Below are 13,343 nucleotides of genomic sequence, written 5' to 3'. Positions count from 1 at the left end.
CATATCTATATGTTTTTTTGAATCAGGAAATGATAAAGAATAAGATGACATCATTTTTGGATCGATTTCTTAAATTTTAATCGTAAGATTAAGTAATCTATTTTCGTTAATTGTGATCACATTTTAAGAGTAAACATGACATATGTATATATTTTTAGATTCAGAATGTGATGAAGGAATACGATGCAGTCAATTTTAAATCTGTTTGCGAAAAATCGATTTTAATGACAACTTTAATTTTTAAGCCTTCAAGCTGAAGATTACTTGACCAAAATTTCAACCAATTTGGTTGAAAAATGAGAACGCGCGTGACAGTGCCGCCTCAACTTTCACGAAAAGCAGGATATGACGTGATCAAAGACATTTATCAAAAAAATGAAAAAAACCGTCTGGAGATACCATACTCAGGATATCTCATGTCAAGGTTCATGAAGATCGGTCCAGTAGTTTTCTCTGAATCGCTCTACACACACACACACACACACACACACACACACACACACACACACACACACACACACATACACCACACCCTCGTCTCGATTCCCCCCTCTACGTTAAAACATTTAGTCAAAACTTGACTAAATGTAAAAAGATATTTTTGTTGCTGTTATATGCCGACAGGAAGGTTGGCCAACAGGATTCATTAGCTAAATGTAAACATGAATAATTTAAATAAAAAAATCAGTTTTCAGACACTAAGAACCTTGCTTGCTATTATTGTTCAAGACATCCATATTAATTTAAGCTGCGTTAATTATTTGTAATGTGTAGTGATACTAACAAACATGACTGTGACCATTGGAAATATCACTTGTAGCACAAGTATTGCCGCACACGCCATCATAGTGTATGTCCAGCCCATAGGGATCGGGGACCCTCGTTAGGAAAGAGGTATGGTTGGCCCAACGGTCGTCTGTCAGTTTAGCGGTCAGTGTGTGGTCTGAATGGGACACCAGAGAACGGAGCGGGTAATGAGGCGAAGAGACAATGCATTGCAATGTTGCATGACATCTTTTCCAACGGTCGTTTGTCAGTTTAGCGGTCAGCTTGAGGTCTGAATGGGACCCCGGTGGGTGCGGTGGTTAATGAGGCGAAGAGAAAATGCTCGATAGTTTTACATATCTTTTTGGTATATTCCCTAAACAGCACTTAATGCTGTCGTTTGTTATTGTCTCTAACTGTTAATACACAAAAATTGAACTAACGACAAAGCGTAGTTTAGGCCAGCGTTTTTCTGTTTCTATGAACAGTTTTATATAAATATCCATTTAAGGCGAGTTCATAAGAGTTTTGGTAATAAGACTTTGGACAAACTTTAGACAGATTAAAAGATTATGCTGGCTTTGAACAGCATACTTTTTGTTTAATCCAACGGAATTGAGTGGAAATACCGGCACGGTTGGCCTAGTGGTAAGGCGTCCGCCCCGTGATCGGGAGGTCGTGGGTTCGAACCCCGGCCGGGTCATACCTAAGACTTTAAAATTCAGGCATGAAAACTGAAGAAAAAAAAAATACTGAAAACAAAATTCGAAGGCGCGTGGCGCCAAGTTCCGCAGGCGCAAAGCGCCAAGACTTCTAGGGGAGTCCGGGGGCATGCCCCCCCGGAATTTTTTTTTTCAAGGGTGCAATTTGGTGCAATCTGGGGCTATCTGAGCCTTAAAATTGGATTCAAACATGGCCCCAAAACTATTTTACTATAACTATGACTAGGGGGAAAAAAAAAGGAAAAAAAAAAAAAAAAAGGAAAAATACGGAAAATAAAAACAAATACGGTTTATTTTTTTCAAAAATCCGGAAAATATGGAAAATACGGAGAATTTTCATGCCTGAAATTGGCAATCTAGTGGCTGCTCCGCCTGGCGTCTGGCATTATGGGGTTAGTGCTAGGACTGGTTGGTCCGGTGTCAGAATAATGTGACTGGGTGAGACATGAAGCCTGTGCTGCGACTTCTGTCTTGTGTGTGGCGCACGTTATATGTCAAAGCAGCACCGCCCTGATATGGCCCTTCAATTCGTTGTCGGCTGGGCGTTAAGCAAACAAACAAACAAACAAACAAAATTGAGTGGAAATGATCGAAAGAAAAACTGAAAGAAGAAGAAACAAGAAGAGCAAACACTCGATCGAGTCACTTTCGCAGTTCTGAATATTATATGAGGCATCAGATGGACAGGAAGAAATTGCTATTCACAACACAATGAGTCACGTTCACATAAAATTTGAGCCCGGTCACTTTTATAGTTTCCGAGAAAAGCCCAACGTTAAGTTGTGTGTTGCCGAACAGAAAAGGCTAGTTATCTCCCTTGTTTTTCTGATAACGTTCGTAAAAGGCTACAGATGTAAATACTTTGATGTAAAGAATAATCCTACAAAGTTTCAATCACATCCGATGAACTTTGTCAAAGATATAAAATGTCTAATTTTTCCTTTGACGCTGACCTGTGACCTTGAAAAAGGTCAAAGGTCAACGAAACCATCGTTAAAGTGTAGAGGTCATTGGAGGTCACGACTAAACAAAATATGAGCCCGATCGCTTTGATAGTTTCCGAGAAAAGTCCAACGTTAAGGTGGTGTCTACGGCCGGCCGGCCGGACGGCCGGCCGGACGGCCGGCCGGACAGACTAACACTGACCGATTACATAGAGTCACATTTTCTCAAGTGACTCAAAAAAAGCACTTTCTTACATTATCATCTGATAAGCTCTGCACTACAATGTTAATGCTTTGACTTCAAGAAGGTCTTTGACCTAGTGATCTCTTGAAAATACTCTGACATCGATCCCAACACTGACAAAAAGATCACCCACATGACATACTAGAGGAATACCCGGCTTTGCCGGGGTGAATCGCGAGACAGAGACAGACAGCGTGGCGGTTCACCACAATCATCTTTGAAGGCGAAGTCCTGTCAAACGGGTTTGAGAATTTTAGAGCTTATTTCTTAGCCCTATATTATCTGTTGTGGCTTCTCAAATGCCAGAACATACAGACAGACAAAAAGCGCTAGACCCCATCACAAACACAACTCTACATTCCACAGGTTTTTGCCCACACACACACACACAAACACACACACACACAGAGAAGCCGTATATATATATATGTATATCTATATCTATAAATATATAGAGATAGGTGACAGTGTATTTTTCGCGTGGCTATAAATTGATTCGACCTTTTCACTTTGACAGTAAGAACAACTTACGGGTGCAAGGGAAGCGTTGTGGACAGCGCAGTGACATTCTAAAAATAGTAACTTACAAACGGGAATATGGATTGAAGCCACACGAAGGAAGGGAGATAAACGCAAAACACTGGAGAAGATAAGGAAGAGTTACTTATAATGGTGAAATGAACACAAAAACCAAAATCGGTTCAGCGCTGCGCGCTGAGAGCACGTGTTGAAATATCTCATCGATGATATTGTGTCCGGGGTGTAGCTGAATACGGTGTCCAAATTTGAAAAAGATCCACCGAGAACTTTGGCGTTGTGATGTGGTGTAGCGGCTTTGGTGTGTCGGTATGGGGGCCCGGGTAGCTGAGGTGGAACCAAAATCGGTTCAGCGCTGCGCGCTGAGAGCACGTGTTGAAATATCGACCAGGTTGTGTCCTGTCCCGGGTCTACCTGAATATGCCCACCAAATTTGAAGCAGATCCATCGAGAACTTTGGCCGTGCATCGCGAACTCACAGACAGACACACAGACAGACACACAGACAGACACAAGTCGTATATATAGAAACGCTGTGCAACAGCGCCATCAGGGGTGTCAAACTTCACAACTAGCTTGAGAAAAATTGACAGCAGCACGCAGCAGTTGGCAACAGTCAAGGTTGCAGCTTTACCCCGGTGCTGTTGGAGATGTTGACTGACGGGGGAATTGGCATCTACGAGGGCCACTCGTTATGTTTTGCAATCTGGTTTTTCAACAATACCTACAAACATTCTGTCTGCTCCGGTGTTTCGAAGAAACTCCCTCCGCCTTTACACATGTCACCATCCTCTCAAACCAGCTGTCCATGACACCCGACCACGTTGACTGGAGTATGTCCAAAATAATGCCCTCGGAGAATGCTCGGGCATCTTCGGCGTTCCCAAACCGCTTTCCCTTTAACTGCCGCTTGGCGAAAGGGGGCAACAACCAGTCACATGGGACAATGTCACAGTGGGTGTGTGACAAGCTGAACATTATCAGCGGCTAGAAAGTCAAGAGTTACAGCTGCTGTGCGTACGCTATAGCATTGTCATGATGTAGCCGTAGACCACGGACACCCGTTCAGGCACGCCGTTTACACCAGCCTGGAAGACCTTTGGCAAACAGCGGTTGGCATACCAGTCAGCACGGTAACCGTCTTTCTGTCCTCAAGCAGTATGGTGGCAACGTGACCGGATTTTGCAAAGAAACACGCTATAATTTGTTTGGAAGCATTTGTGTTTCTTTTGAATTTCACAGGTGGGTTCTCATCTGGAAAGACCCACACCCCGGACTATTGCTTCGTCTCGGGGTCGTATTCGTATACCCAGGTTTGGTCTCCTGTTGCGATGTTCCAAACGCGAGAAGACCTTCCTCTGTCAAGTTTTCTTAGCATGTGGGTGCACCAATCCACCCCACCCCGCTTCTCACGCTCTTCACTCAGGTTATGGGGCACCAAACGGACAAAGCGTTCGTTTAAACCAAAACAGTCGTGAAGAATGCGAGTGAGACTTCCCAATGAAATCTACATGATATCCTGTATTTCAGCGTATGTAATTTGTTGGGCCCTTCGTAATCAGCGACTTTTTCGTACTTTATCGGTCGTTGACATTTCAGCACAACGGCCATCGTCTTCGAACGCTCTTCGCACCAGACACAAGGAACTTAGTCGATAAATATCGACAGGGGGCCGACAAATGGTTTAAATGGGAAATGTGTGTATATGGGTGTGGGTTTGAAACAAACAAACAAACCAACCCATGTGAACCCCGGGCCGCAGGCCTTCGATGTAGTGATTGAAAAAAAAGGATGTTCTCAAATGGTTCAATTCTCATTTGGTCTGATTCTCAAATGGTACCGGTATACTCCCCCCCCCCCCTGGCCGCAGGCCTAGGAGTAAAATTTTATAGACACTGACCTTCTTCCCAGGGGTCATTGACCCAGTTTTAGCTATGAGAGGTGGTTCGCCCAGAGGCTGTAGAGTATACTGGGGCGGTCTCTTTGATGTCTTGAGAGGAAACTTGGCCAGGGTAGTACATGCACCAGAACTGGTGGACACCAAGGACAAACATGAAATCGAAGCAGTTTGCTTTCAGAGGGAACGGTCGTCAGCAACTCAAACTTCTCTGTTTTCTTTTTTTTTAAATCTGACTTTCTTTGTGGCCCCCTGACTCCGCCCCCCTCCCTCTGTAAGGACCCCCCTCCACAAGGACCGATTTTTGTCAACATTTTAAAGGTCGCTAGAGAGGGGTTCCACTGTATGACCTAACCGCTACTGGCAGACGGCCTCAATCTTCACGCGCAAAGACGAGATTAATAGGTGCTCGGTTTTGGTATTTTGAATTACATTACATTAAACCTTTGTTGGGTTTCATGGTCATGGCAACAGCCATAATAATATTACATGATGTATAATATCATATTTCAGCATATGTGAATTACATGTCATCATACTAAACTGTCATACATTTTTATTCCTACATTATTCTGATTGATCACAACCAAACCTACTATCATTGGACACATCCAAATGCAAGCGCCTGTTCTTGACAATTTAGATCAGTGCAATTTCCTGGGTCGGGCTTTGCCACAGACACTCACGGTTTGGCCTGTAGGTAAAATGTACAATGTATTTTCTGATTTGTGCACAAAAGCTTTTTTTCTTTTTTCTTTTTTTAACATAACAATGTTTAATGTCACTGTATGTTTAAAAGACCATGGTCATATTTGTAAAAAAAATGTTAAATTAGAAAATAAATAACATTTTGGTTCATGATTTTTCCTACACCTGTGCTAAAAATAAGAAATAAAAATGTCGGGTATATAAGTCACTCAAATACAGCAAGGTATGAATGGCTCGGTTTGAGTTTGTTGCAGTTGACCCTGCACAAAGCGACATATCATGTTTTTGTTGAACAATTTTGACGTCACCCCTCCCATAGGGTGACGTATTTCACAACTTCCTGTGTTACACAAACTCTGTGATGACCAATTTTGACGTCACCCCTCCCATAGGGTGACGGATTTCACAACTTTCTACAGATGAACAATTTTGACGTCACCCCTCCCATAGGGTGACGGATGTCACAACTTCCTGTGTACACAAACTGATGACGTATTTCACAACAAAATGGCGCTGCCCATGGTCAACCTCGAAACTATCCGTATAGAATGGGGGCGTCCTCGCCCCCATAATAAACTGTCTGAACCACCTGATAATAGTGGCTTTGGGCGGGGATTGATTTCCAAAAAAAGTATTTTAAACTTTAAAGCACTCTTGACAAGAGTTTCCCAGGCAGAAGCCATGATACACCATAGCTCGAAAGTACATTGGTAAAAGGTCCACCCCGCTGGCAGGAGACCCGTCACCACGGGGGATAACCGGTCAAATGCCGAACAGAAGCCGAATGCCGCTCATGACACGTGTGAAGGCAAGTTTTGTCTGTTTTCTAGGTATTGTTTGATTTATGTCGGGATTTAAGGTAAGCTACTGATTCAGCGATGACTAAATTTGTTTCTCGATGCATAAAAAGTCAGGGAGCGATTGATATTTGCCCGTAAATATCCTTCAAAGCTGAAAATGTCCGCGATCGAGCACCGGAAATGGCTGTTCGATGGGTTTTGCAAGTAGAAATGTGCTTTATTTCACCAAATCAGCTCGTATTTGGTGTGGGTACGGGATTCTAGAGGACGAAGGAGTCATAAGAGGTGCAAAGAAGTGCTATTTGGGAGTAGAATAAATCTTCCGAGACAGTAGACAAGAGAAGGTCATATTTGAGAGAGGAGCGCGTAGGCCGATTGTCTTTCCGACAAGCGAATGATACAGCAGATTAATCATTCGTTTTGACCAGAAACCTAGTCTCTAGTTTTTATGAATGAGTTTTTTAATTAAAACAATCACGAGAACTCTCTCGCTTAGCCTAATGGCTGTTCGATGGGTTTCGCAAGTAGAAATGTGCTTTATTTCACCAAATCAGCTCGTATTTGACATCGGTTTGGTATATATATATATATTTTCTAATCCTACCGCGAACTGGATAGCAGACGCGGCACGACTGTTGCACCACACTTTGAAGGGGATATAGCTCAGTTGGTAGCGCGCTGGATTTGTATTCAGTTGGCCGCTGTCAGCGTGAGTTCGATCCCAGGTTCGGCGGAAATTTATTTCAGAGTCAAATTTGTGTGCAGACTCTCTTCGGTGTCCGAACTCCCCCCCCCCCCCCCCCCCCCCCCCCCCCGTGTACACTACATTGGGTGTGCACGTTAAAGATCCCACGATTGACAAAAGGGTCTTTCCTGGCAAAAATTGCTTAGGCACAGTTAATAATTGTCTACCTATACCCGTGTGACTTGGAATAATAGGCCGTGAAAGGTAAATATGCGCCGAAATGGCTGCAATTACTGGCCGTATAAAATTTCATCTCACACGGCATCACTGCAGAGCGCCTAGAACTGTACCCACGGAATATGCGCGATATAAGCCTCATTGATTGATTGATTGAAGTAATCCCACACTTTGAAGTAAATTACTTCAAAGTGTGGGGATGTGCCCCACACTTTGAAGTAAACCCATTTTTTACTTCAAAGTGTGGGGGGATCTTCCCACACTTTGAAGTAAACTCAGTTTTTACTTCAAAGTGTGGGGGGATCTTCCCACACTTTGAAGTAACTTACTTCAAAGCGTGGGACTTTTGCATCGCCTGTTTGAGCCTGATGATTTTGTCAAAAAAAATGGCAAAGTCTTTTGGATGAGTGAACAGAAAAAGTGAGCGAGCCAAGAAACATAGGGATGTTTGTTATCAGGCTTTAAAGGCATATGTACTCGATGACTATACACGCTAATTGCTTTACCAACAGCTGGAGACATGCTAAATTAAGTTCCCTGCAAAATATTGTGGTCTAGGACCCCTTCAATGTTGAGATATGTTAATTTTCATTTTGATCTGGATCGTCCTATTTATAGATTTGGCAACACATGTAACGTTGATGCAAGGGAGCTAACACCGCGGCTTTGTTGACATCCTCACTTTTTCAGAGGCTAGAACAAGCTGTAATGCATGTATTATGGTCCGCGCATGGTGACATATCGTCATTATATGGTCTTATGGTGCGTTTGACATCGATTATGGGCAAACTACACTTTGTAAACACGGGAGCGCGTACATATGCCTATAAGCAATGTCCCATTGTTGAGTATGACGAAAACTCGTGGTGACGATTTTAAAACATGTTGGGTCACGCATGGTCCAACCTTACATGGTCCAACCTTACATGGTCCAACCTTACATGGTCCAACCTTACATGGTCCAATCTTACATGGTCCAATCTTACATGGTCCAACCTTACATGGTCCAATCGTGCATGGTCCAATCTTACATGGTCCAATCTTACATGGTCCAACCTTACATGGTCCAATCTTACATGGTCCAACCTTGCATGGTCCAACCTTGCATGGTCCAATCTTACATGGTCCAATCTTACATGGTCCAACCTTACATGGTCCAATCTTACATGGTCCAACCTTGCATGGTCCAACCTTGCATGGTCCAACCTTACATGGACAACCTTACATGGTCCAACCTTACATGGTCTAACCTTACCATGTCCAACCTTACATGGTCCAATCTTACATGGTCCAACCTTACATGGTCCAATCTTACATGGTCCAATATTACATGGTCCAACCTTACATGGTGCAACCTTACATGGTCCAACCTTACATGGTCCAATCTTACATGGTCCAATCTTACATGGTCCAATCTTACATGGTCCAATAATATATATGGACCATGTAAGATTGGACCATGTAAGGTTGGACCATGTAATGTTGGACCATGTAAGGTTGGACCATGTAAGATTGGACCATGCGTGACCCAACATGTTTTAAAATCGTCACCACGAGTTTTCGTCACACTCAACAATGGGACATTGCTTAAAGCCTGATAACAAACATCACTATGTTTCTTGGCTCGCTCACTTTTTCTGTTCACTCATCCAAAAGACTGCCATTTTTTTGACAAAATCATCAGGCTCAAACAGGCAATGCAAAAGTCCCACGCTTTGAAGTAAGTTACTTCAAAGTGTGGGAAGATCCCCCCACACTTTGAAGTAAAAACTGAGTTTACTTCAACGTGTGGGAAGATCCCCCCACACTTTGAAGTAAAAAATGGGTTTACTTCAAAGTGTGGGGCACATCCCCACACTTTGAAGTAATTTACTTCAAAGTGTGGGATTACTTCAAAGTGTGGTGCAACAGTCGTGCTGCGTCTGCTATCCAGTTCGCGGTAGGATTAGAAAAAATATATATATATACCAAACCGATGTCAAATTTATACGAGCTGATTTGGTGAAATAAAGCACATTTCTACTTGCGAAACCCATCGAACAGCCATTAGGCTAAGCGAGAGAGTTCTCGTGATTGTTTTAATTAAAAAACTCATTCATAAAAACTAGAGACTAGGTTTCTGGTCAAAACGAATGATTAATCTGCTGTATCATTCGCTTGTCGGAAAGACAATCGGCCTACGCGCTCCTCTCTCAAATATGACCTTCTCTTGTCTACTGTCTCGGAAGATTTATTCTACTCCCAAATAGCACTTCTTTGCACCTCTTATGACTCCTTCGTCCTCTAGAATCCCGTACCCATACCAAATACGAGCTGATTTGGTGAAATAAAGCACATTTCTACTTGCAAAACCCATCGAACAGCCATTTCCGGTGCTCGATCGCGGACATTTTCAGCTTTGAAGGATATTTACGGGCAAATATCAATCGCTCCCTGACTTTTTATGCATCGAGAAACAAATTTAGTCATCGCTGAATCAGTAGCTTACCTTAAATCCCGACATAAATCAAACAATACCTAGAAAACAGACAAAACTTGCCTTCACACGTGTCATGAGCGGCATTCGGCTTCTGTTCGGCATTTGACCGGTTATCCCCCGTGGTCACCCCTACCCAACATTGTGTCGCTGGCAGGAGACTCGTCACCCCTACCCAACATTGTGTCGCATGGAATCAAAATGGTTGTACGGAATCAAGTAAACCGTTTTGTCACAAGTATTGCGAAACTGGTTATGATTTCATGTTAAACACAAAGTATTGACATATCATCAGGTCGTCTATAGGTTGCAGCACATTATGAGTTCCCCTCGTATATAGAATATCGCAGTCTCCTAAAACTACTCTCAAAAACGCAACTGCAAAGCTCTCCAGAATTGGAGACAAGGCACGGTTTCATTGGCTTATCCAGGTTCGTTCATTTCCAGCTCCTGTTAACAGACTGGTCATATAATATGCATTTACTGTCAAACGAGCAGCTGTGCATGTTTAACAACAAATTAAACATCAAACCATCAAACAGGTCGCGTAAGGCGAAAATACAACATTTAGTCAAGTAGCTGCCGAACTCACAGAATGAAACTGAACGCAATGCCATTTTTCAGCAAGACCGTATACTCGTAGCATCGTCAGTCGACCGCTCATGGCAAAGGCAGTGAAATTGACAAGAAGAGCGGGGTAGTAGTTGCGCAAAGAAGGATAGCACGCTTTTCTGTACCTCTCTTTGTTTTAACTTTCTGAGCGTGTTTTTAATCCAAACATATCATATCTATATGTTTTTGGAATCAGGAACCGACAAAGAATAAGCTGAAAGTGTTTTTAAATTGATTTCGAAAATTTAATTTTGATAATAATTTTTATATATTTAATTTTCAGAGCTTGTTTTTAATCCAAATATAACATATTTATATGTTTTTGGAATCAGAAAATGATGGAGAATAAGATGAACGTAAATTTGGATCGTTTTATAAATTGGTTTTTTTTTTTACAATTTTCCAATTTTTAATGACCAAAGTCATTAATTAATTTTTAAGCCACCAAACTAAAATGCAATACCGAAGTCCGGGCTTCGTCGAAGATTACTTGACCAAAATTTCAACCAATTTGGTTGAAAAATGAGGGCGTGACAGTGCCGCCTCAACTTTCACGAAAAGCCGGATATGACGTCATCAAAGACATTTATCAAAAAAATGAAAAAAACGTTCGGGGATATCAATCCCAGGAACTCTCATGTAAAATTTCATAAAGATCGGTCCAGTAGTTTGGTCTGAATCGCTCTACACACACACACACACAGACAGACAGACAGACACACACACACACACACACACATACACCACGACCCTCGTCTCGATTCCCCCCTCTACGTTAAAATATTTAGTCAAAACTTGACTAAATATAAAAACGCACGGTAAACGAAGGAAGTAGAAAAGCCGATCGGCACTGAAAATGTGTCGTCAGTAACAGTCTTCTTATCACTTCTCTGCGACAAACACTATTAGCAGTAGAATTATGAACGCCAGAAGGAAGTCTGTTCAGATGAACGCGATGTAAGCAGAGACTAGATAACGTTAGCACAACGAAGTGTCACCAGGATTCTTAAAAAAAAAAAAAAGCACCAGCAGAAGATTTCAAGGTTTTTCAATGACAATTTTCCGTTGAGTGAACACACGATAAATCAAAGAATGCCAGCTTCGACCACACACACACACACACACACCGGCACACAAGCTGAAAGACACTCTGTCAGTCAGTCAAGGATCGAGCCCTATACCAGGGCCTTAAAAGTACAAGAGCGCTCACAAGCAATTAAGTTCAAAGGATAATAATTACAGGCAGCAGCTGTCATTGAGTTAACTATACAGTGACTCGGCATCAATGTTAATACACTAGCTATGTCAGGTCAGTAATACTTACAACAGTTCGTCTTGTGAGACATGTTCGTCGTGTATTCGTGCACGCTGTTACTTGTAGTCGTACCAGGCAGAGTAATGGCAGAGTAATGGCAGTCTACTCACAGTCTACGGCAGATGTTTATGACTAGACCCACACTCGACGCTTTGCCACAATGTTTACAATGGCTGTGACCTCCCCGCCTCAGTGACTTTTGCCTCATGCAAATGCAGGGTCATGCGCCGCGCCAGCGTGGCATTTGGTTGCGCCGCGAGCCGACATTGTCGAGCGTAGCTTTTACAAGTTTGTTTGCTTTCTCGGAAAACAAGTTTACATTTTGTTCGCACGCAGCAACGTTCCTTGTCACTCACACACACTCTTCCTTATGCTGTGATGATTCATAGTCACTGGTTCGAAGAGGGAGTATGAATCATCTTGCTCGAAAACAGCATTGGAAATATTCTATTTGCACAACCAAACTACACAACACAGCTAAATCCTGTTTTGAAGATAAGCCTGCTTTGGTTCACTGAGGTAGGGGATATAAGCAACGACTTGAACTTAAATTGGTAATGACACAAGCAAGTGTGTCTTGCAAGGTTGATCGGGTAACACAACTTAATTCTCAACTGGTAACGTACATTGAAAACATGTATGCGTATTCTTATTCAATATCTGACACCGTGATAGCGGCCTGCAGTGTTTCGTTTGAGAAACATACGAGGTAACGAGTGCTTTCCCTTGATTTGAACATCACATCCTGGAAAACAAGATGGCGGCTACCTTGCAGTCGGCCACGAGGACGTCAAGGAAACCAAACAAAAAGAAGTACGTGAGAAATCAGGGAGCTTTTGGATTTCTTATGAGCGTGACGATTTTCAAATGTTTGATTTGTATCTGATTTCTGTCCTTAATAATCTATGTGTGCTTATAAGAGCCGAAGAAATTATCATAGCTTTCTCGGTCAACACGGTTGTGTGCAAACATAATTAAATGAGTGTGCTGCTCGGAATTTGTTGAAATGTTCGTTATTGCGCGGACTTGGTGCTCACAATATAGAATAAAATCCGTTTGTCTTCTCTGTGATACCAATCACGGCCGATGCATCCGGGTTAAAATCTAAACAGAGCAACAGTCTTTTTCAATAAAGCTGCTTCATATTTGCTTACAAAGCGAATTGCGTCGTTGTATTGTCGTTGATGTTTTTTTTTAAAGTGTGTGTGTGTGCGTGCGTGTGTGTGTATGTGTGTGTGTGTGTGTGTGTGTGTGTGTGTGTGTGTGTGTGTAGTCACGTGAACAAACGCACACAGGCAGGCACGCTCAGTCGCTGTATCTCTCTCTCCAAATTTCACACTCGCATGCACTCTCACACGCGTATGCTTATGATCAATCAGGTTAAATAAATCACAGTCATGT

The 13,343-nt window shown here is 42.5% G+C and overlaps 1 protein-coding gene across 2 annotated transcripts in view; it reads right to left on the bottom strand.

The window, feature by feature from the left end:
* LOC138978067 (cytidine deaminase-like) overlaps positions 1-12,509 on the bottom strand; it is a 100,026-nt gene extending 87,517 nt beyond the window's left edge. Inside the window, exon 1 of one of the 2 annotated variants that reach the window (XM_070350699.1) lies at positions 11,952-12,509. In XM_070350699.1, the coding sequence (XP_070206800.1) occupies positions 11,952-11,973 (22 nt within the window). In that variant the 5' untranslated portion in view covers positions 11,974-12,509. The remainder of the gene's footprint in view (positions 1-11,951) is intronic. The other variant, XM_070350698.1, reaches the window with a different exon arrangement.
* Between the last annotated feature and the right edge of the window lie 834 nt (positions 12,510-13,343).

This window comes from Littorina saxatilis, linkage group LG10, assembly GCF_037325665.1.
Source record: "Littorina saxatilis isolate snail1 linkage group LG10, US_GU_Lsax_2.0, whole genome shotgun sequence".
NCBI classification, from domain to species: domain Eukaryota; kingdom Metazoa; phylum Mollusca; class Gastropoda; order Littorinimorpha; family Littorinidae; genus Littorina; species Littorina saxatilis.
This window is presented reverse-complemented; position numbering and strand designations above follow the sequence as displayed.